Here is a 25,507-nt window from a genome sequence, read left to right as displayed (position 1 = left end):
ATTTAGCTCTATCTATCTAGCTATCAATATCTATCTCCCAGTCTTTATATATCTAACTATCTGTGCATCGATCTGTGTCTGTCTGCCTCTGTCTAAAAATGTATCTATCTAAATATCTATCTACCTCCCAGTTTCTATCCATCAATCGCTCTAATAATAATAATGTATCTAAATATATTCGATGTAAGGCGCTTTCGAAAGCGCTATATAAATAAGAAGTTATTATTACCTATCTTTCCATCTATCTACCTACCTATCTATATGCATCTATCTATCTATATCTCCCAGCCTCTATCTATCTACCTACCTACCTATCTATTGTGACAAACCCTGAGATGTTGTCATGTCTCCTCGAGGAGGCACCCCTTCGCATGAGGCCAGGGTGGTGAGGCCGCTACCCAATAGTCCCCCTGGGGATGGTACTCAGAGGGAGGATCTGATGGGAGGAGACCTCCCCTCTGGGTACAAGGGAGAACATCTCAGGAGAATGTGGTACACCCACCCTCCACCCATGCCCTATACACCCCTACTTTCCTTAGACCCCTCTTCCAACCCAGACTCCCATAGAGAAAATAGACCCATATACTTCTGTAACATCTGTGAGGTTAACCTAACCAAAAGTACTGGGACGAAGAAGATCATTGGGAGCCCTGAGGGTTTGCCTGACCCAAGCACCGGGACGAGGTGGCCCATAGGGCGAATAAGGACTGACATGACAGCTGCTACTTCAGGTGTGGATGTTGCACAAGGGTGGGACCTGCATAACAAAAGAGAAACTGAAGAAGAATCGCATCCGGAGAAGAACCAGGTAGAGCGGTGGATGCAGGTTAGCGGCCGTGTAAGTCCGTCAAAAGCCGAGTATCAAGCAACCCCCACACCAGTCCTGAAGTCCCGTGTGGTGGCGAGGCTGTGAGAAGCAGACCGCAGATCAGAGCAGCCGACGAGCTAAGGAATAAGGAACCTGGTGCTGCCGCAAGGACGCCCGATCTCAGGAAGAACCAGAGAGCTACCTGATCCCAACAGCAAGTACGGGAAGCTTGGGAGGCCCGGTAGGCACCCAGGGTAGGCAGCAAAGTGGCCTTGCATCAGAGGAATGCTTCCTCGGCCCAGTGGCCTAATGAAAACCACTGAACTAGAGAGTGAGAAACACAGGGGTTGGGGACCCACATCAAGGTGCGAGGCATCTTCCTCATATCAATTCTTGGAGAGAGTGTGAGCCAAGAGAACTGAAATGAAAAGCTAGAGAAACCAGTGTCAGGGACCCAAACCAGGAGGCGAGACACCTTCCCATGGGTCACACTTGGCAGGAGAGTGAATCAAATGGACCCAACCAAACAGAGAGAGAAGCCAGGGTCTGGGGACCCTTCTAAAATTTGAAAACTATGTATCATTCCCTTCGTGGTACTGAACTGTGGAGCTAAAGTGAGAGAGAGAGAGCAGGGGAAGGGAGTCATTCCCCCTGGTGATCTGGAACTGTCCTAACAAGGGAAAGGGTACCAGAAGAAGGGAGTCATTCTTTTGGTAACCAAGACCAGGGGAAGGGAGTCTTTCCCCCTGGTTGTTTGGAACTGTGAAGATACTAGGGGAAGGGAGGCATTCTCCTAGTAACCAAAGTGGTACATAATCTAAAGCCAACATACTATGAGGAGGGAGTCATTCTCTTGGTAACACAAATCAGGAGAAGGGAGCCATTCTCCTGGTAACAAAAATCAGGGGAAGGGAGTCATCCCCCCTGGTTGTGCTGAACTGTTAGAAACCAAGCAGGGTGTGTGAACTTGTGTGTGTTGACCTAGGAAAAGGAGCCAGTGCCGCCAGGAAGGAGCCAATACTTGGGAACAAACTTCTACTCTCAGTCCAGTTGAAAGAAGTCAAGAAGACCTATGTTATCTTTAGTTTGGTTTTAAGTGTAAGGGACATAGTAGGGGTTTGACACATGTCGGTGGAATATTGATTTGCACAGTAATTCTGACAGAGCCATTAGTCTTATAGTTGAGGTGGGAAAACCTTCTGTGGGTGAGGGAAAATTAGCTTTGCACTTTATTTTCTTAAACAATAAAAGTTAATAGCAATAACCATGCCACCTGTGTGTCAATCTCCTCCTTCTGCCCCTTACTCTTACATTTTAATCTAAATATCTACCCCCTCCCAGTTTCCATCCATCTATCTCTCTAATAATAAGGTATGTAAATATGTTCTATGTAAAGTGCTTTGGACAAAAACACTATATAAATAACACGTGATAATTATTACCTATCTTCCTATCACCTACCTGTCTGTCTGCTTCTATCTCCCAGCTTCTGTCTACCTATCTGTGTGTCTGTCTGCCTGCATCTATCTATCTTCCTCCCCCACCCCTCCACCCTCTATCTATCTCTGATCTTCTGGGTATTGAGGGCCTTATGTTAACACAGAGACATTTGATCTTCTGGAGGTGCAGAGGGGCATTGCCCTCTAATCACAGATCCATTCGTCAGGGGTAAAGAGGGGCATTTCTCTGGGGAAGATCCTGTCTCTGGTGGAGGGAGGATGGCACACAGACGGAGGGATCAGACTTTCTGGGGTTACCAGGGGTTCCACCCGTCGCCGAGGAAACAACCTGGTTCTCTGGTCACTGGGTGATATCGTCTCTTCTTATTTTAATTGTATTTATCTGTTTATATAGCGCCAAAGCCATAGACATCAGGGTGCTCTGTAAACACAAGGAAACAAGTTAGACTGGACACAGAAAAAAAGAAAGGCCATCAACCAGAAGGGTGTTCTGGCATCTCCTGAAAATAGGATGTCTTTCTTCCAGGTGTAAGTCCATGGGGAGGTAATTGCAGGATTGAGCAGCCAGTTCCGGCAATGATCTTCCATTGCCCCCTTGTTCTTTTAACATGGGGAACTGTGAGCCTCTGAGCGGTGCTAGACCCTAGTGTTCCGTGAGGCTTTCACTAAGCCAGGTGTTCTTTCAGGCAGCGGGAGCTTCCCCAAAAATACATGTATGGGCCATGGTAAGAACCTTAAAGCACGCCCTCACGGCCACTGGCAACCAATGAAGCTCTTTCCGAGGCATGGTTACATGTTCCTTCTTGCGGATATTGCATACAATCCTAACAGCGTCATTTGGGATTTTCTGCAATGTTTTTACATATTCCTTACTGCCCCCCCCCCCCCCAAGCAAGGAGTTATAATAGTCCAGTCAAGGCACAATATTTGTGAGAACTAAAGTTTAGCAATTTTTCCGGTTGACCAGAGGACTAATCTGTCACAAGGCCTTAAGGTGATATTGAGCATTTTCACCACAGCGTTTACATGTGCATCGGCACCAAGGGTGGCTTCCAGGTAGACACCTAAGGTCTTAACGTTGGCTGATACCGAGATTCGACAGCCTTCCCTTGTATTCTTGTCCTAGTTTGGCCCTGGGTTGCTCGGATCCGTAGATCATAAGCTTGGTTTTAGAGCCATTCAAGCATAGCCAATTTTTGGTCGTCCAATTTTTATTGCAGCCAAATACGCTGTTTAGTTTCCCTAAATCCTGTTGGTAATTCCCACTAAGATCCATTGCCAATTGAATATCGTCTACGTAATTTGTGAATTGCAAGCCAATCTGTTACATTTGGACGCATAGTGGCTTAATATATATACATTAAATAGTGCAGGGGATAAGCAAGCACCATCTGGCACCCCATAGTATATCTGGATGATTCAGAAGAGACATCCCCCCAGCAGATCCTGGATTTTCTATTGCTTAGCAATGAATCTATCCATTCGATAGCATTCTCTGAGCAATTTCCTGTATCGGCTAAGGTGTGCAGCAAGTGTTTGTGATCCAATAAATCAAAGGCCGCTGATAAGTCCGGTAAAATCAAAAACCCTGTCCTACTATTCTCCAAAGTGCCCAACATCTGGGTTTGTAAATCCAGGAGGGCACTCTCTGTCCCGTGATTGCTGCGGAAACCTGAGTGTTTCGTTGTCCTCTTCTATAATATCTTCCAACCCTCTTTCCTCCCCACTCTCCTCACCTGATTCTAAGTCCTCCAGATGTAGCTGTCGATGAGACAGGTAATCCTTTTCCTTCTTGTGTGTGTAATGCCTGTCTCGGGAGGAAGCCACAGTGAATGCTGGTAAACAGCAGTCCTGGGGCACCCTTCCCGCGATCAGACCGTGCAAAAGGGAAAAAGCCGTTACCGGCGGAAAAAACCATTTCGGCGAGTTGGATTGCCGTTTTGCACTGACAGAAGTCCAGGAGCTTAATAATGGCGGAGTTCTTGAGAGTAAGTACGTTGGCAGAAGCAGGCTGCAGCAGGTGCATGAGTGGAATGGGACCGCAGGAATGTAATGCCGCTGGAAGCACCCTCAAGTACACACCATCCACATGAGACGGAAAGCAGAGCTGAGTGAAGAGCAGAGAAAGAATATACTGCCGGCAGGAGAGAGAGGCTGCCGAGAAAACAGATGGGCGCCTGCGGCCAGCCAGTGGAGGGAGAAAGCAGGAGCCGTGGGGGAGAAAGGTGAGCAGCAGCGGGAGAAAGTAAGATAGCGTAGGAGGGAAGGAAGAGAGGAGACGGCCCGCGAGCAGGGCGAGCCAGAAACCAAAGGCATGGGCAGAAAAGGCCGTGGAGAGAGAGAAAACTAGCGCATAAACCCAAAGAGAGCGAAAACGCACAGCAAGGGGGTTGCAACGCGACGACCGCTGAGGGAAGCGGAGCTAAGTACCTCCCAGCGGTCGCCATGTTGAAAAACCTCTAGACCGGCAATCTATGCAGGGGAAGGAACGTGGCGGAATGTCGGCTCTGCCTCCTGCCGAGGAGCCGCCAGCGCGGAAGCAGGCGCCAAGAGCGTCGGCGGATGACAGTATGCCCCCCTCCAGAGTGAGGCACCCCAGGTTTGTAGGGAAAAAGAGAATGGAAATGTGCAAGCAATCTGGGCGTGTGGATGTAGGAAGCAGGTTCCCAAGAGTCCTCCAACCTTGGATACCCCTTCCATGAGATCAAGTACTCCAATCTCCTTCGGTAATATCTAGAATCCCGAATAGCAGAGACCTCATATTCATCAGAGCTTGCCTCCTGAGAATGCTGTTGGGTAGGAATGGGTCTCTGATAGGAGTCAGGGAAAAAAGGCTTGAGAAGTGAGGTATGGAAGACAGGATGGATGCGACCCAAGTGAGGGGGCAGTTTAAGCCTAAAGAAGACAAGGTTCATCTTAGAAAGGATAGGAAAGGGCCCCAAGAAATGAGGAGAAAGTTTAGAGGGATGCACTCAGTGGGGTAGGAACCTGGTGGATAACCACACCTTGTCTCCCTCCTTCCAATCCGGACAAGGCCTGCAGTGTTTATCGGCCTGAGCCTTATTGCATCTCCGACTCTCCTCCAAACACTGTCTGGCCCTGGCGTGAGCTTCCACTATAGATTGCAGGACTCCTTCTGCCGTCGGGGAGTTGGTAGGCAATGACACTAAAGGGAGAAAGGCATGAGGATGTACACCATAAGTGCAAAAGAAGGGAGATTGACCAATGGCAGAATGATTAGAGTTGTTATACGTGGACTCAGCCGTGGGGAGCAAAGCTACCCAATTATCCTGGAGGTGGTTGCTATAACATCTCAGATACTGCTCCAACGTGGCATTGAGGCACTCCGTCTGACCGTTAGTTTGGGGGTGAAAGCCAGATGAAAGGGCTCGTTCCATGCCCAGACCAGAACAAAGAGCCTTCCAAAACTTGGAGATGTATTGGCTGCCTTGATCTGAAATTATCTTATCCGGAAGACCATGAAGTCTAAAGATATCCCGGCCAAAAACCTCAGCCATCTCTGTGGCGGTAGGTAGACCAGGTAATGGGGAAAAATGAGCCAATTTGGTCATGGTACCAATGGTCACCGTGATGAACGTGCAGGAGTTGGAAACAGGGAGTTCGATGATGAAATCTGTAGAAACCAGACCCCACAGACGTGTAGGCATTTCCGGTTGGATGAGAAGGCCTAAGGGCTTGCCTGTGAGAGATTTAGTCATGGCACAAACCGGACACGCACGCGGGTATTCTCCTACGTCCTTCTTGAGATCCGGCCAGTAAAAAGATCGAGCAACCAGTTCAGTGGTGTTGAACGTTCCATGATGGCCGGCGGTGAGTGCATCGTGACACCAGCCAATGATCTTCCGACACAGAGGACCAGCAGGAATATACAGGTGATTGTTCAGGTGTAATAGACCTTCCTTCTCCGTATATGGCTTTTTCCTTTGGAGTGGCAGACCTGATCTTTCAGAAGTCAACCCGGACCTTATTTCCTGGAAAAAGGTGTTGACTAGGGCCAAGATTTTGTTTCTGTGGAACATTGGTTCTCTCCCTTGCACCTTCGCTTCAAGTATGGAATCCTTCCGAGATAGAGCATCCGCTAACTTATTATTGGTGCCAGGTAGGTACGTGATTTGTAAATCGTATTGGGCAAAAAAATAGGCCCATTGAGCCTGCCTGGAGTTGACACATTCCATAGTTTGTAGGGCCTTCAAGTTCTTGTGATCCGTTCTGATTATAACCTTGTGACGTGCTCCCATCAATAGGTGTCCCCAGACCTCGCAGGCCTGTTTTATTGCCAACAACTCCTTTTACAGGACTGAATAGTTAAGTTGGCTAGGAGACAGCGTCTTGGAAAGATATGCTATGGGGTGTTCCAAGTCGTCAAAAGACTGTAATAGAACAGCTCCGATAGCCATAGCGGAAATGTCTGTCTCCACAATAAATTGTCTGGTCTGGTCGGGATGGCGCAGGATGGGAGCTGAACAGAAGAGGTTTTTTTTAGACGATCAAAGCTCTGTTTCGCTTCTTCAGTCCAGCGGAAGGGACTAACCTCTTTCTTGAGCAGTCCAGTTATGGGGAGAACGATTTCAGAAACGTTAGGGATGAAACTGCGATAGAAGTTAGAAAGCCTGAGGAATCTTTGTACCTCTTTGACAGTAGACGGAGAGTGCCAATCGAGAATGGCTGTCACCTTGCCCTGATCCATAGCAATGCCTTCTTTAGATAGAATGTATCCCAAATAGGGAACAGAAGATTCCGCAAAAACACACTTTTCAGGTTTGACTAGAAGCTGATTGTTTTTAAGTCTTTCCAATACCTGTTGTACATGCATCCGGTGGTCTTCCTGAGTGGCAGAAAATATCAACATGTCGTCTAGGTAGATTATAACAGAGACTGACAACAAGTCTGAAAACATCCGGTCCATGAAACTTTGAAATGCTGCTGGGGCGTTCACCAGGCCAAAAGGCATGATCTTATACTTATACAGCCCAAAGGGGATACGGTAGACTGTCTTCCATTCGTCCCCTTGTGCAATCCGCAATAAATGTTACGCATTTCTCCGATTCAGCTTAGTGAATAAGCGTGCTCCTTGAACTGCTTCAATTATCTTGTGTATTAATGGCATGGGGTATCGGTCCCGGATTGTCACCTTGTTGAGGCCTCGGTAGTCTATACAGGACGCAGTTCAGTTGAATATCTTTTCTTTATGAAAAACAAAGAAACTCCAGCTGGGGACTTAGAAGGTTGTATAAGCCCATTCTGCATATTGACATCAAGATAGTCCCGCAAAACTTGTTTTTCAGTTTGCGTTAGGGAAAACATCCTCCCAAACGTCGTTAGGTTCTAAGTCAATGGTGCAATCCTCCGGCCTATGAGGAGGCAAGGTTGTTGGCTTTCTTTCAATGAACACTTCCTGGAAGGGAGAGCAGTACATTGGTAAAGCATGCACCGGTCTGCTCCTTGGCCAACACTGTCATAATCTGGAAATCACTTCTGTTGGAAAAACAATGGAGTTTGCAGTATGAGGAGCAGAAGTTTAATTGATTATCCGCCCAGTTAATGTACAGATTATGCTTCCTCAGCCACGTGATACCGAGAATAACCGGGAAATGGGCAGCTCGTATTATGTCAAACTTGATAATCTCGGAGTGTGGAGGTTCCTCAGTAGTGTGAGTAATGGGTCCTGAAGAGAGGGGAGAACCGTCCACTCCCTCCACTTTTTGATCTTCCATGCGAGGTAGTCTACGGAGGCCCACCTGTTTGATCCATAGGGTATCCACGAAGTTCCCTGCCGCACCACAATCCAAGGGTGCAAGGCACTCAACTGACCTTCCATAGCCGTTGATGAGTATAGGGAGGACCATGAGTCTAGAGTCTTCCTGGATACTGGAGCCGATATTGAGAGAGAAACATAGGGACTGCAAGTCGTAACAGAAGCCCCTCAGAATCAGGTCACTACTGGCGCCGAGGGAGTCCGTTTACCTGCCTTTTCTGAGGAATTTCGGAGCATTCTTTGAGAAGGTGTTGATCCAAACCATAATAGGCACATAGTCCCTTCTCTTTTCTTCTCGTTCTTTCAGGTGAAGACAAAGGTCCCCTCGTGGCTCCAATCTGCATGGGTTCTTCAGGAAGGTGGGAAGAGGAAGAGGGAGTAGAAGAGGAGGAGGCAGGTTCAGCGAGATAGACCGTCGCTCGATGTCTACGACGTTCTGAACGTCGTTCCTGTAGGCGATATTCAATTTGCAAAGCAGCGGACAATAAGTCTGAGAAAGATGGTGGTCGGGTAGCTCTGGCGAGTTCATCCTTTATTTCCTCTTTGAGGCCTCGCCGGAAAATGGCGTATTGGGCTTGCTCCAACCATCCGGCCCTTGCCGCCAATGTCTTGAACTCTGATATGTACGTCAGAACTTCAGGAGATCCTTGGCGGATATCCAACAGGTCTTCACAGGCGGTATGTGTCAGTTCAGGCCTTTCAAAGGTTTGTTTTAATAAGGTTTGGAATCCTGAAAAATCCTGTAGTATCGGGTTGGCACTGGTAACCAGCGGAGTGACCCATGTCAGAGCATTGCAGGTCATGTTAGAGATCATGAACCCGATCTTCATTTGGTCAGTGGCAAACAAACGGGGCCTGAAGGTGAAATACACAATGCAAGCTTCCAAGAACTCCTTGACCTTCTTAAGAGTACCATTAAACTTTCCTGCAGAAAGTGCCATAACAGGTATTTCTGGTGATGGAGGTTCACGTGTCGAAATCAATTGTTTAAGAACAACATTCTCTGCTTTTACGGTTTGGAGCTCTTGGGACATGCTTTGGATTGCTTTCCATAATTCTTGAATCTGCTCTTCGGCTGACATCTTTACTGGCTGGCGTTGCAATCTGTCCTCTTCTATAATATCTTCCAACCCACTTTCCTCCCCACTCTCCTCACCTGATTCTAAGTCCTCCAGATGTAGCTGTCGATGAGACAGGTAATCCTTTTCCTTCTTGTGTGTGTAATGCCTGTCTCGGGAGGAAGCCACAGTGAATGCTGGTAAACAGCAGTCCTGGGGCCCCCTTCCCGCGATCAGACCGTGCAGAAGGGAAAAAGCTGTAACCGGCGGAAAAAACCCTTCCGGCGCGTTGGATTGCCGTTTTGCACTGACAGAAGTCGATGAGCTTGATACTGGCAGAGTTCTTGAGAGTAAGTAAGTTGGCAGAAGCAGGCTGCAGCAGGTGCGTGAGCGGAATGGGACCGTAGGAATGTAATGCCGCTGGAAGCACCCTCAAGTACACACCGTCCACATGAGACGGAAAGCAGAGCTGAGTGAAGAGCAGAGAAGGAATATACTGCCGGCAGGAGAGAGAGGCTGCCGAGAAAACAGACGGGCGCCCGCGGCCAGCCAGTGGAGGGAGAAAGGTGAGCAGCAGCGGGAGAAAAGTAAGATAGCGAAGGAGGGAAGGAAGAGAGAAGATGGCCCGCGAGCAGGGCGAGCCAGAAACCAAAGGCACGGGCAGAAAAGGCCGTGGAGAGAGAGAAAACTAGCGCATAAACCCAAAGAGAGTGAAAACGCACAGCAAGGGGGTTGCAACGCGACGACCTCTGAGGGAAGCGTAGCTAAGTACCTCCCAGCGGTCGCCATGTTGAATAACTTCTAGACCGCAATCTATGCACGGGAAGGAATGTGGCGGAATGTCAGCTCCGCCTCCTGCCGAGGAGCCGCAAGCGCGGAAGCAGGCGCCAAGAGCGTCGGCGGATGACATTCGTATGCAGCGATTGTGATATTTATAAATACTTTTGTAATTGCATAGCAGCAATTTTGTCAGCTATATTGAGTAAGAAGGGGGTGTTCATAATGGGTCTTAAGTTGGATACCTCTTTCGGATCCAACCCTGTTTTTTTCTATTGGAGGAGTCACCACCACCTATGTGATTGCTGTAGGAACTGATCTGTGAGAAAAAGAGGTGATTACAAATCTCCTGAGAAATGGAGCAAAGAGTTTTATATTCTCCAGAATAATTTTGGATGGCAAGATGTCACCTGGGCAGGAAGTTGGGCGCATATTTCTTTAGTATCATCTCTATTTCTATAGTATCTTTTCTATTTCTATAGTATCTTCTCTATTTCGTTGGTATCTTCTCTATTTCTTTAGTATCTTTTCTATTTCTATAGTAGATGTAGATTCAAACTCGAAAAGCTCTTGATTATTCTCATTCCCCTAATTTCTTCCTGTATCTACTTCTACAATAGGTTAGTCTATATTAATAATTTGAATAGTTCAGTTTTGTGCTGGTGGGATTTTATCAGCAAATGCCCGATGACCTCTGGCACAGCCATCCTTTTCGGGCACAAAAAGTTGTTCAAGAGCACTGGGTTTTTCTCATTTCCTGAAAATATCAAAAAATGTTCTTGTAAATTTTCCACATTGTTGATTTGCTCATTATAGAAACTTTTCTTTCTCATTAATTTTATATTTATATTCTTTTTTGAGCAATTTCCATGTCATTTGTATTCTTGAATTTTATTTTTTGTATTGTTTATTGGTTAAAACGAATTCAACTATAACAATGAAATAAAGGAACAATCAAACTACCAAAAATATACAATTCTTAAAATCACAATCACAAAGTATTTTTTTTTTAAATAACATTCAAACGTATACAAGTAACTAACACTAAGAAAAGTAAAAAAGAGAGACAGAATGGATACAAGGAGTAAAAGAAGAAGACGTACATCTAATCATTGTTACGTCCCATTCTTTTGTTATACATCCTTCCTAAGTGCATATTCAATCAAATTCAAACAATACAAAAAGTTAATTACTGAGACCACTAAATTCGTCTGTTGGCCAGAGATACATTTTCTCCAAAAGAATTCACAATCAATATCCCTACAGGTATCAATGAAATTCTTGAAATGCAAATACTTCATGGATCTCAAATTTGGGCATTCAACTATTAAATGTTCGAATGTTTCCACCAGCCCTTCCCTCCTATGACAGAATCTGCATTGTGCATTGTCTCGGTCAACAATTTTCCTTCTGACCATGACCTCCTTAGTAATAGATTCCAACGAAATCTAATGGAGTCCCCTCTGATTTTGTTACTGGGGAACTTGATAACGTAGGGGGGCAGTGTCCCTCTACTTCTGTGACCTTTTAGCACTTACTCTTAACCAGGGGAGTTGCTAGGTCTGGAAAAGACCCGGGGCTAAGCTGATGTTGAAACTGTTGGGACTGGGGGCTAGCTAGTCTTTTGGCTGTAGCTCCTGAGATTCTATCTGGGGCTACAACCAACAGATCAGGGGCTATAGCCTCCTTAGCCCCCCCCTAGCAATGCCCCTGCTCTTATCATCTGTTCCCTGGACCTTTGATAGCAGCTTGTCTGTCTCCCCTCCTCCTCTCCTTGTTTTCTCCCTCCTCCCCCCACCCCTGCTTTTTAAATTTGTCACTGACAAATTTGTACAGTAGCGTGCCTTGTTCATCTCCTTCTCCCCTCTCATATCCCCCGTCCCCCTCCCACCCCTCCTCTTGTTTACCACCTGCACTACATCAATTATCGTCAAACATAGTAATGTTACTGCTTGCTTTGTTCTCCTTCTTTTCCATTTCCTCTTGCCTTACTTGTTCTATGCACTTGCACTATCAGAAATGTCGACAGGCCTATTACGATAGTTATTTTTCACATTCTGTATTGTTTCAAGGACTTTAACTGAATGTAACTGTATTTTCCTATGTTCCCTCCCTCCTTGAAGCGCTTTGAAACACATTGTGTATAGGTGCTATATAAATAAACAATCAATCAATCAATCAATCAATCCATGAGCTGCCTTAGGGGTACATACCCATGCATGTTTTCCATGTTACTGCTCCAGTCAACATCAAACTGTTTATTTTTAGCCCTGACTGGGCCCCTGACCAGATCCTCCCTTGTAAAATGTATTTGACCAAATAGTGTTTCGCCACGTTTGGTGAAATCCTTAAGGGTGGGCACTAATGTCTTCATCTCTTCGCTTTTAGCGAGATGAGGCCAAATTCATGTTGAATTGCCGCCAAAGGGACTGAGTTTGAAATACCCAAAACCTTCCGCCAAATGACACCCTCTATAAGGTGCTCAAGTGCCCAATCACCAAGAAGATCTATCCCATAAAGCAATTTAGGGCTAATTTTACCTTCGTAAAAGCGAATAGGTACCAGTGATAATCTACAGTATTTGCTCTTAATACGTCTGATTTGAGGGATGTAAAAATCTGCTTTCGTTCTCAAGAGTTTCTCAAGATGCAATCTATCAGGAGAATTATATGATGTGATATGGCATTTATAACGCGCCTATAAACAACTGTTTCAGAACTTATGAAAGAAAAGTCATGGTACGTAATTGAAGAGACCCCAATGAGAGCGATGCCATTAATTGAGCAGTGCAACTGAGTCTGACGTTTTTCTTTAACCAGGGACAGTATCTGCTTTTTTTGGGCTTAATATTTAAGTTGTTTTCTCTGGCAAAAACCTTGAATGCCTTCAAGAGCCTCCGCCAGCCAGTTTGGGTATGATCTATTAAAACAAAAATTGACGGCATAAGCCATCCAACAAACTCCGAGGTTCCTTATTCTTGGTGGAGCAAATGATACTGCTTCTAGCTTCTTACCAACGTCTGCTGTATATAAGTTAAAGAGGCAGGGTGCCAAAATGCATCCCTGCTGTAAGCCATTGGCAGTAGTTATCTTCTCTCTTAGGGAACCTTCCTGATTCAATCGAACTCTCTCATTGGAGCCCTCAAGTAGCTTCTCTATTAGATTTAACAGCCCTCCAGGCACGCCGCACCGTCTTAGCATTTCCCACAGGTTGGTTCTTAGAAACGTGTTAAAGGCATTTGAGAGGTCCAACACCACAATGTGAATGACGGTATACTTTCCCCGGTGAACAAGTTCCTGTAGACTGCTTAAAAGAAAACCATTTAAGTTAGTGCTATGTGATTTACGGAAACCAATTTCAGTGGGTGGAATCAGAGAATTGTTACCCGCCCAAGTTTTTAGCTGTTCTAGTATTAGATTTGTGAAGTTTTTACTGTCCGAGTCTAAAATTGAAATCGGGCGGTAAGAAGGGGGTGTTCGTAATGGGTCTTAAGTTGGATGCCTCTTTTGGATCCAATCCTGTTTTTTCTATTAGCGGGGTCACCACCACCTCTGTGATTGCTGTAGGAACTGATCTGTGAGAAAAAGAGGTGTTGCCAAATCTACAGAGAAATGAAGCAAAGAGTTTTATATTCTCCAGAATTATTTTGGCTGGCAATATGTCACCTGGGCAGGAAGTTCGGCGCATATTTCTTTACTATCATCTCTATTTCTTTAGTATCTTCTCTATTTCTGTATTATCTTCTCTATTTCTGTAGTATCTTCTCTATTTCTGTAGTATCTTCTCTATTTTTTTAGTATCTTCTCTATTTCTGTAGTATGTCCTCTATTTCTTTAGTATGTTCTCTATTTCTTTAGTATCTTCTCTATTTCTGTAGTATCTTCTCTATTTCTGTAGTATCTTCTCTATTTCTTTAGTATCTTCTCTATTTCTGTAGTGTCTTCTCTATTTCTTTAGTATCTTCTCTATTTCTGTAGTATCTTCTCCATTTCTATAGTGGATGTAGATTCAAACTCGAAAAGCTCTTGATTATTCTCATTCCCCTCACTTCTTCCTATATTCACTCCTACAAAAGATTCTTCTATATTCATTCCTGGACTCATTCTGTTTCGTGCTGGCATGATTTGATCCGTTTATGCCTGATGAACTCTGGTAGAGTCATCCTTGTTCGGCGCAACCAGTCGTTCTAGAGCACTGGGTTTTTCCCATTTCCTGAAAATATCAAAAAGTGTTCTTGTATCATTGTCCGTATTGTTGATTTGCGCATTATAAAAACTTTTCTTTCTCATTCATTTAATATTTACATTCTTTGCCGATCAACTTCCAAGCCCTTTTATTGTCCGCAATTTGTATTTCTCTCCCCGGTTTGTTCAGCCCGTCTTTTGGTTTGTTTAAGAACAGTTCATTCTGTAGTAAACCAATCCTGGTGGTTAGGAGGGTCTCTTATAATCTTAGCTTTAACTGGGGCAGCCCTGTCTAACAATGATTTAATGTAAGTCCCATATGTTTCTGCTAATTTGCTAGGTGAGTCTTCATCGGTAGTTGACTTCATGGTCCTTTCCAGGCAGTTATTCACACCCGTAGATTTTTTTTTTTTTATTTCTCCTAAAAAGGTGTGTAATTTCGATAGGATCCAGGGCTAGCGATGAGATCCCGAGCGTGTGTCATGTCTCGCTGGGAATGTGGCGGTGGGAGTGGCCTGACACATCTCCAATAGAAACTGATCAATGGTTGGGGGTATCGGATACCTGAACTGTAAATGCCGTAGCGCTTCCCGGATTATGGGGTGTCACTGTCAGGCATCGGGAGGGGACCTGTATTCGTTGTATTGGGGGGCTGGGTGTGTCGCCACTATGAACCGAACATTGATACCGGATGTAGAAATACAAATAAATTAAACACATTGATTAAGGTCTGTGGGTGTCTGTGTGGTAGTGTGATAGCTGGTCTGGGGAGCTACCTCCCCTCCCCCCCCGCCCGTGAGTGAGGGGGGATGGGGGCATGCCGAAGGAAAGCTCTGACCTCACCAGGGTCTCGCGCAGGGAAAGTCTCGCTTCGTTCCCCTCAGTCTGGGGAAAAACCCGCCCACACACACACCTTGCCCCAAACACACGCACACACACACACCGCACAGCACCGCGTGCAGCGGAGCGAGGGTTCGCAGCGCAGGGGGAGGCGCGCCACGCTCCGCTGATCAGCGGCACTGCAGTGGCGTGTCGGTGGTGGTGGCGGCATCACTTCCAGGCAGCAGGGGCCGCCCCTCCTGACCCCCCGAGCCCCCACAGCCTAATTGTCATTCTCCTGGTGGTGCCTGCCTGCTGGGCGTTTGTTTTGGGCAGCACGGGAGCTGGTGAGGCGGCGGGCAGGCTTCCCCCCTCTGGCTCCGCAGAGGCTGACGCGTTTGCAGCACTCCTCGCATTGCACACACTGCAGTGGTCCAGACTCCGCCAGACCTCGGCGCGGCATCCACGCCAGGCACGCCTCGGGATCTCCCCCACGGACCCCAGAGCGCTTCCCTCAATTGCGAGGGGCTTAATCCCCGCCTCTGAGCGCCCCGCCCGGCCCCCACGCAGTAGCAGCAGCCCCCTCACGCCCCCTCCCCGATTCATGTTGGACTGCAGAGCCGAGAAGGTCAAGGTTGCGTTTTTTGGGCTACCTTACCTCTATTTCCCACGCGCCAAGAGGAAGGATGAAGTTCCCTCTGGAGAACCAGCGGAAACAGGTCAACTGGGACCCGGCTCAAGGTGGGTCTGCTCCGGGAGGTGGGATGTCTGGGGGGGGGCAAGTGTCTCCCTTAGTCCAGCTGGATGGGGCGCTGGGTTTGAGATCTGCGCAGCGCAAGGTGTAGCAGGTGACCTCCTGCCCTGGACCATCCACCTGCTCACCAACCTGGGGCTTTTCCAGCCAGTGGTGTGCGCTCAGTCCGATGTCTGACCACGCCGGTCACTGCAGGCCCCTCACTACACGGTGGCTGCTCATCTTGACTCGGAGAATGCCTGTTTTGATCGCAGTGGTCAAAGGTGTCGCATGATTGCTGTACCGCGTACTAGTCCTGCTAGAAGAGCATCTTGAGTCGGATGTCTGACCATACTCGGTATTCATTACAGACACTCCGATAACTCACTGCACACTGGTTCCCCTTGTTGTGTCTGTTATTTCCTGTTGGTGGGTGGAACGTGTGGGGGGGGGGGGGGGCTATGTTTGATAAGAGGCGTGTGGCTCACTCCTTTGCCAGGTGCGAAAGCTGAGCCTGATGTCTGACCAGGGAGGTCACTGCAGACTCTTCACCTACTAACTGCACAATGCTGCCCTTAGCTGTGTCTGATATGTCCCGCTTGCGGGTGGACAGGCGGGTTCGAGGGCGGGGGATATGTTTGATAAGATATTTGTGCCTCACTCGTTTGTCAGGTGCGCCACCTGAGCCTGGTGTCTGACCAGGGAGGTTACTGCAGACATCTTCACCTAAAAACTGCACACTGCTGCAAGTGGGGGGAGGGGTATGTTTGATAAGATGTGTGTGCCTCACTCATTTGACAGGTGCGCACGCTGAGCCTGATGTCTGACCAGGGAGTTCACTGCAGACACCTTCACCTAAAAACTGCACACTGGTGCCCTTAGCTCTGTCTGAGATTTCCTGCCTGCAGGTGGGGGGAGGGGGTATGTTTGATAAGATGTTTGTGCCTCACTCATTTGACAGGTGCGCACGCTGAGCCTGATGTCTGACCAGGGAGGTCACTGCAGACACCTACACCTAAAAATTGCACACTGCTGCCCTTTGCTCTGTCTGAGATTTCCCGCGTGCTTGTGGAAAGGCGGGTGGGGGGGGCGGGGGATATGTTTGATAAGATGTTTGTGCCTCACTCATTTGCCAGGTGCGCACGCTGAGCCTGATGTCTGACCATGGAGGTCATACCGCAGGCTCTTCGCATACTGATTGCCCTGGTTGTGTCACAGACTGGCAGTCTGTGTGTCTGTGTTTCTCGTGCGATCATAGACCTGCCAAGACTGCCTTTGTGTCCTGGCTGCTCCATTAGCGCACACACCCTGCCAGGAGCGCACGTTGTTCCTGATGTCTGACCGTCAAGGTCGGGTGCGGACCTTCCGGTTACTCAAGACACAGTGCTCCCCTTGTTGTGTCTGAGGATGCCTTTCGGCTAGAAGAGGAGGGGGCTGTCGTTTGCCCTGTTGGTCAGAGGTCCCCGCTGAGGGCGTAGCTGTTCACCACGCCCTGTTTCCTGCACCTGTCTCCTCTTTTAGCTGGATAGCTCAGCTAGGCTCATCTGTGATGTCTGACCACATAAACACACGACACAGTGCGTCCCTGGTTGTGTCTGAGAATGCTTGCTGGGGGGGGGGCGGGGGGGGGGTCTTTGCTCGGACGATCAGTGCATCTTCACCACGCCCCGGGCCCGCCCCAGGCCTTGCCAGCTGCGCACGCCGAGCGAGGTGTCTGACCAGGCACGTGCTCCTCCCCAGTGGCTGCCTTGTTGTGTCTGAGAGCGCCTGCCGGGGCTGCTGTGTGCGTGTTGCGCCCGGGTGGCGACGTCTTAGCCCACTGCCCCGAGAGACACATGCCTTCTTCTCAGGGAGGGGCACATCACCAGGGGCTGAACTTGGCATTTCAATACCCCACAGCGATGCTGCATAAACAGTGGCGCTCACAGCTCCGTGTGGCGCTTGTAGGTACCCGGTGGTCCGCGCTAGGTCGGTGCCAGACAGCCCGAAAATAAATCCTGCTTTCAGGCCACACCGAGCCTTGTGCACAGTGCCAGGCGTGTCTTCCTATAGGCGCAGCTTAGAGGTATAGCATATAGGTGTAACAATAATAACGACACCCTTCAGTTGGGGGGGGGCAGGGATCTCTCTAGTGCCAAGAAACCCGTGTGTGTGTGGCGGGGGGGGGGGGGGCGGTGGCGGGGTTTGGCGGGGTGAACGTTTGCTCTACAACGCTTGTCACGCCTTGAAACACTTGTGTATAGGCGCGTTATAAATGCCATATCATATCACATCATACACATACACCTGTCATGTTTTTTTTTCTAAAATCAGGTTTTTTGGGTAGCCCTCCCTGACAGAGTCCCCCTGTTGCGAAGCGCTTTAAGGCCAGCTTCTATGATCGCCCAGCTTGATCTGCCCGTATATATATATATATATATATATATATATATCATCCCTTTCTCTGTCTGCGTCTCTGCCGTGGGGCGCCGGAGGCCACCGCCCCTCCCCCCCTTGCGCGGAGCGGGGCAGCGCTCCGCGCCCGCATAATTGAGCGCCTTCCCCAGTGGATTGGTTTTCTAGGATCTTTGCGGGAGGACGTCGGGGTGTTTGTTTTGTTCGACGCCGCCGCAGTACTGCGTGCCACGGAATTCACATCCTGCACGGCTGCCCCGTGTGTGCTGCACCGCACGCGAGTGCGTGCTAGAGAATCGCCCAGTGGGGGCTGGGGGCTCGGGGGAGAGCACCGCCGGGACAGGGAGGGCGACTGGGATGGCCTACCTCTCAAATGCCCGTCAGATGATCAATCACAAGACTCCATTATTGATTATTGTGGCGGCGGCCGGTTTTCTTCATGTTTACGCCTTTGTTCAAGGGGGTGGTGTAATGAAGGACGCCCCATTGTGAGTGTGGACACTTTCGCGCCTGTGGCCCTTCCCCGGGAGGTAGGAAGGGGCCCAAGGGCCCCGAGCACCTGCATACTCGGCACCCTTGCATGGGCTATACCGAGAGCAAGTCGCGCTGATCGAGTGCCTCTCCTGACTCACACACATTCAAAGCGCTGTAGTCTATCAGATCTTGGCCTCTTTCCTATGGATAGCATACTCCCAAGCATTGCCCCCAAACCCATAGAAAGAAGACTGGCCCACAGGACCTGTGTGCTTCCAATATGCACTGTCAACACCAGAGATTTCGCATCTGCCCCGCCCCCAACTAATGACCCCCCTTCGTTTTCTTTCAAAGCCACATGCAGCGAGGCCACCAGAAGGGGCGCCATCAGGGGCCCCTTGCATACACAGATTTGGTGTTTGGCTCTCCAAACCCACATGCAGCAGAGTTGATCTCGTGCGGATGAGCTGTTTTCCATAATTCGCAGGGATGACATCATACCTGTGAATTATGGATTTCGACACCAACCTGGTCAACTTCACCCGCTGTTCTTAAGCGGGGCAAGCACTGTGAATAATCAACACCCATCAAGCAATTCGCCTCTGTGCAGGTATGTTGCCCTTGGGGTGTGTTACATACTCGGGTTCCACCGCCTCCACCTCACAGACTCCGCGGAGGGGTCCCCTGCCACCCGAGGCGTTGCTAGCGGGGACTCGAGGGGGCCATACCCCGGGTCTTCGGGTTGTAGCCCCGGATTGAAGCTCAGGAGCTACCTCCAAAAGGCTAGCTAGCCCCCAGTCCCGACAGTCCCGACATTAGTGTAGCCCCGGATTTTTTCCAGACCTAGCAACACCCCTGCCTGCCACGGTATCAGGTAATAATGTTGCCATGAAAAAAGTCACCAGGTTGGTGACTTCTTTTTTAAATGCATTTTTGATGCACCCTCCAAGCTATCAAACACATCCCCCAAATATTCTACGAATGCAGGTAATTATATATAATTATACCCCTCCTAGAATATTTGGGGAAAGAATTTTGGTAGCCAAGAAAATGTTGCCAAAGCGAACCCCGGCTACAGCGTGCAAACTCAACTGTGCGGGGCTACCCTAGACTCAATATGCCCTGAAAAATGTGCCCTCTGCTGTGTGCTTTTTGATGCTTATAAACTGGAACTGAATCACTCCCACAGAAGACAGAGAAACGCCAGGATCGGCAGCTCACCCGATTCTGAAAACTGGAGACATAAGGAATATTCTGAAAATAAAACCATGGCCCCCTCCCTAATGTTCCTCTTCGCAACACCCTGACCTCCGGAGCTGACTTTGGGGACTGAGCGATGCACCCCTTCTCAGCCGACCACACCCTTGCGCGTGAAGGTATGTCTCCTTCACAGAGGTCATGCTCTTGGCACCTGTGCTCTGCGCATCACCTGCCTCATACAGCGCTTGATTAAGACTCCCTGCGGCCTCTAGGCACCAGATATTAATGGTCCACCGTGTAGTTTGCATTTTCTATTTTAAACTACGGGGTCACGCAAAAAAACAAAACAAATAAAATAAATATATATATATATATATATATATATATATATGTATATATATATATATATATATATATATGTATTATATATTGTGGCACTTTTTATGTAGAAAATAGGATTTGTCCTCTACTTTTGCGTAGAGCTGCTTTGTAGTCCGCCCTTCCCACTACGTCTTCCTCAAAATATCTCACATTGGCATTGCGCGCCCCTTTTCTGCCACAGGGGCAGTCATTTCTTGATGGCCACCACAGCTGCCGCACTGCCCCCTGCACAGGCTCTTCATAACGAAGGGTGGAATGTGCGGGCTGCAGGCTGCGCAGTTATTCCAGCTATGCAAGTCAACTCGGGGGGGGATAGCTCAGGGGCAACGTGCTCGCCTTGGAAACAAGACGACACGGAGCAGCGCAGGTTCGATCCCCGGGTCCACGCTGAGAAAGCTCTGGGTATTAAGCGGGTTATAATTAACCCATCATAAAGGGAGTGAAGGGCTTTGGGCAAGGTGCTTCTCTTGGGAGGAAGACAACGGCGAGCAAAACCTGGTCCCGCGCTTAGAGGCTGGACTCCGGCATGAAGCGCAATAGAAGAACCCAATATCATCTTTTTGTTCTTTAGGGGCTGGACCCTACAGGGCCCCTCCCAACATCAGAGCCCACTCCGTACATGCATAATGTGCCCATTAGAAAATCCGGCAATGGTGATGCGGAGAGCGCATTGAAAAGGGCAGTGCGGCACTATTTAATGACATGATGGGCTCTTCCTGGGAAGACAGAGGTTTTCACAATGTACTTTTATTTGATTGGTTGCAGAAACAGAAATAGATACCTTCAGTTGGCTGATATAAATGTCCCCTGGACAAACCTTGGGCTCTATATGCTCTCCGCCTTTCCCTCGACAAATTGGGGTTCCTCTTATATCTCTATGCCCACCCATCGAACTTCTTCAGGCAGAAAGTGCCTCCAGGAGTTTCATTTCACGGTGCTGCTCTATAAATATTCTTAATTTGTCCGTCCGTCCGTCCATCCATCGTTCCATCCATTGATGCATCCATCCATCCATCCTTCGTTTGTTAGTTCCATCCATCCATCCATCCATCCATCCATCCATCCATCCATCCATCCTTTGTTCGTTCTATCCATCCATTCATCATTCCATACATCCATTGTTCGTTCGTTCCATCCATCCATCCATCCATCCATCCATCCATCCATCCATTCATCATTCCATACATCCATTGTTCGTTCGATCCATCCATCCATCCATCCATCCATCCATCCATCCATCCATCCATCCATCCATCCATCCATCCATCCATCCATCCATCCATCCATCCATCCATCCATCCATCCATCCATCCATCCATTTGTTCCACCCATCCATTCTTTCCCTCAATTTGCCTGTCTAACCATCCATCCCTCTGTATGTCTACCCCCCAGTCGGGCCTTCCCTCCCTCCCTCCCTCCCTCACTCCCTCCCTTCCTTCCTTCCTTCCTTCCCTCCCCTAAAGCCTACAGCAAGGAAGCATTATAACTTAAAAAATGCAGTGACTTCCTTCCACAATTTCAGGCATTACATGAGCTTGTAACTACTCAATTCAACTTCTCATCCAATTCCATGCCACATGTATGCCTATATTTACACATGTATTTCCCCCCTCCCATCTCTGCCCCACTTACCTTGTACTGCCTGGTCCCTCGCGGGCGCCGGGTATGTATAGTCCCTTCTCCCGTTCCACGGCAGCAATCTTGTTTATCTATTTTTTTTCAGTTGTGAAATGATAACAGCGTTTCACAATGTCCCAAAAGAATCTATTAGTACCCGGTCCAACCATCCGGGGTACTAACAGCAATAAGCCCTTCACTGGGTGGGGGCATTATTGCTTCAAGTAATGCCCTGGAGGCCTGCGTTAAGGCCCTTGCTTCGCTCATGCTTGTAATAATGGGTCAAAGGCATTGCCTGAAGCGGTAATGCCCCCCCAGCTCGAACGTACTGCCTAAATAGTGGTAAGTGTGGTTGAGTCAGGGGGACTGTGACAAAACACACACACAGACAGACACACAAAGCAATTTGTTTCAAAATCACACCTGCCCCCGCACTAGGGAGTAGCCATCACTGGAAGTTCACCTCCAGTTCAGAGCCCCAAAAGCGCAGCATTGTGGGTATGGAAATTAGCCCAAATGCGAGCCTTTAGCTCCAGCAAATTGTCTTTGCATAACAAGCCAGTGCTTCCGGACACAATCACACTGCAACGTGAATTGCACTCCTTCTGTTGTCCTCTAGATGTTTTTGACATCAACTCCCATGCTCCCTAGCCAGCACATTCAAATGTGAAGGATCATGGGAGTTGTAGTCTCAAGCACCCGGAGGGCCACATCATTAGTTACCATGATACCTCTTCAAAACAAAGAAGCACAAACACACAAAGCTAATGGCCGAACAAGGGCCTGGACAAAGACACTGGATGACAACCTGACACAGTCAGGACCTAGAACGTAGGTCGGTCCAGACCTTATAGCTAGGTTGACCAGACGTCTGGGTTTTCCTGGGACAGTCCGGGGAAATCACCAGACGTCCATTTATTTCATAAACCCTGTCCGGGGTTTCCGATATGGTCCCTTTTTTTGCCTGGAATCGATTTCAAAATCCCGGAATTGGGTCCCGGCGCAAATCTTTTTGCGTGAATGGGGGCGTGAAATGCTTTTCACGCCCCCATTTCCTGCCCCTTCCCTCCCCGGCGCTTTCTTTCTTTCTTTCTTTCTTTCTTTCTTTCTTTCTTTCTTTCTTTCTTTCTTTCTTTCTTTCTTTCTTTCTTTCTTTCTTTCTTTCTTTCTTTCTTTCTTTCTTTCTTTCTTTCTTTCTTTCTTTCTTTCTTTCTTATTATCGAATGCGTGGGCGGACCCACGCAGGCGCTTCCCCATCCAAAAGGATGATGTGCACCTACCCCACCAATCTTACACACACCCCTCACATTCTCATAACTCCTTCCACCGCCCCGTCTGCCCCACAAAATCCAGCAGCACACTGCTCCTCTCCCTGCCTCTCACCCCGACTCCTCCCAGCAAAGCCTTCCCACTCAGTTCAGCCACTCCCAGCGCAGACAACCGAACCCTCATCAACTCTCTCTCCTCAACATGCCTCTCACACGCAAGCAAAAAATGTCCCACAGTCTCAGGCACCCCACACAAGGCACAGTCCCTCGACTCACGCTTCCCCACTCAAAACAGACTGTAATTCAGCCCAACATGCCCTATCCTCAACCGGTTCAGCATCACCGCCTCCCTCCTCCTCCATTCCAGTTTCCCTGCATCCACCTTCACAGACACTTTCTCACGAACACCAAACATCCACCTGCCCTTCACCCCACTCTCCCACCTCTCCTGACACTCATCCATAACCCGCTTCACCACCACAGCATTCACCTCATCCACACTCAAAGGTATCCTCACATCAAACGCTCCTCTCCTCATCCCCGCACCCGCCGCCAAATCCACCAACTCATTACCCAAAATGCCACTGTGACTGGACTGGGGACCCACGCCAACTCCAGATCCATCCCCCCACGCACACACCGATCAATCTTCCTCCTGATGTCAAAAATCACATCCTTCCTATCACCATGCCATGCCACAATCGCCTGCAACCCACTCAATGAATCCGAAAACACCACCACCTTCTCAAACCCCAACTCGCACACCCTATCAATCGCCAATGCAATCGCCACCAACTCAGCCGTACGAATCGACACGTCATTCGTCAGTCGCCCCAATTTAAACTCCCCAGTGCTTTCCAGATAAAACGCCAAAAACAACTCTCCCAGACACAGGATCCTTCGAACCATCCGTGAACACCTTACACCCTTCCTTCCCTGCCACATACGCCTGACCCAAAGCCTTGATCTCACCCCGCAAACACCACTTCTTTGACACCACATTCGCCAACTCCAAACACACCTTCAGAGACCCCATCATCCACATCGGCCATATCACCAAATCCATACCCGTCACAGCCAACAACTCGCCCACACCCCACTGCACCCCCTTCTCTCACATGTGATACCCCAAAGTGCCCCCCTTCCTCCTCCACCGGTCCCTATAATAGTCAAACCTCCAATTATACAGCAAACATTCACGCACCGGTTGAGCCACATTCTTCGCACTGCACTTCACCCACCACCTCATATTCAACTCATCCCTCCTCAACCCCAACGGCATCTCCCCCACAAGCACCTGAACCGCATTCACTGGAGAGGACCTCATCACACCCGAACATACCCTCACTGCCCTCGCCTGCACCCTATCCAACCGCAGCTTCTGACTCGCCGTGAAACCCACTGCCACCTGACATCCAAAATCCATCACACTCAAAATCAACCCCTTATACAACATTTGTAAACACTTCTGCTGCGCACCCCACTCTTTCCCAGACACCGCCCGCAACAAATTCAACCTACGTTTACACTTATCCACCACACCATCCACCTGCAAATTCCAGTTCAACTTCCTACCCAAAATCACCCCCAAGTACCGAAACTCTTCCACGCTCTTCACCCTCACACCTTTCAAAACCAAGTCCAACTCCTGCTGCACTCTTCTCCTAAAGAAAACCATACTCACACTTTTATCCACAGACACGCAAAAGCCCCATTTCCCACACCACTCCTCCATTCGTACTTTCGCAGCTGGCGCTCTCCTCCAACGAGAGAAGTGTGCATGTTAGCATACTCCCACCCCGCAACAGGCCAGCGACATAGAAATAGGACTAAAGTCGTAGGTGTATTTACCTTAGTCCTAATTCTATTTTGATGGCCCATCCGGGTTTCTTTTTTTTTTTAGAAATCTGGTCACCCTACTGATGGCTGACAAGGGACCCGTACTAAGCGTGACACACTGAGATAGCCCAGGCGTTTCACTCGGGATCCTGGAACTTGTGGTTTTGTTTTTCCCATTAGAAGCATAGGACTACAAGTCCCAACATGCAAAGCAAAAAAGTCAGGATCACTGCAAGGCCTCGCACGTGGTATGGGATCACCTGGCAGCTGTGAGACTGGATGTGTCAAAACTGTGACCTGGACCCCATAGAAAATGAAATCCACTTTCCTGTTGACTTGTCTTAATGTGAGGCATCGGAGAAACACTTCTAATATGCATTCTTCAAAAGAAGCTTTAATCAAAAAAAGCTTTGCAGGGAAGTTTACTGTGGCTATGTTTGAGAAGGACACTCTAGTCCCCTGATTGCTCGGAATTCTGATACTTGTAGTTTTCCTAAATTTCAAATCGGAAACAAAAAAACACGTCCCAGAAATCCAAAGGGAAAAAAAAGGACTGGACATCTTTTGCCTTCATAACAAAACTTGAGAGCTCTGAAAAAAAGCGAATAGCTGAGCACAGTCTCCGTAATCTGCTAGGAAATAACTCACAAGGGAAACGTAAAATAACAGAACCATCAGTGTTTGACACCGGCAGAGTCTCAAACCCAGGCAAAACCGTC

At 48.4% G+C, this 25,507-nt stretch overlaps 1 protein-coding gene across 4 annotated transcripts in view; it reads left to right on the top strand.

The window, feature by feature from the left end:
- The window catches only part of KCNK10 (potassium two pore domain channel subfamily K member 10), a 387,448-nt gene that overhangs the window by 4,678 nt on the left and 357,263 nt on the right, over positions 1-25,507 (top strand). Inside the window, exon 1 of one of the 4 annotated variants that reach the window (XM_069637941.1) lies at positions 15,057-15,623. The exons of 2 other annotated variants lie outside the window; for them this stretch is intronic. In XM_069637941.1, the coding sequence (XP_069494042.1) occupies positions 15,569-15,623 (55 nt within the window). In that variant the 5' untranslated portion in view covers positions 15,057-15,568. Of the gene's footprint in view, positions 1-15,056; positions 15,624-25,507 lie in introns of those variants that run through there. One more of the 4 variants, XM_069637944.1, reaches the window with a different exon arrangement.

This window comes from Ambystoma mexicanum, chromosome 14 (assembly GCF_040938575.1).
Source record: "Ambystoma mexicanum isolate Mex_15411 chromosome 14, UKY_AmexF1_1, whole genome shotgun sequence".
NCBI classification, from domain to species: Eukaryota; Metazoa; Chordata; class Amphibia; order Caudata; family Ambystomatidae; genus Ambystoma; species Ambystoma mexicanum.
Note: the sequence above shows the minus strand (reverse complement) of the source record. Positions and strands in the feature narration are given on the sequence as shown.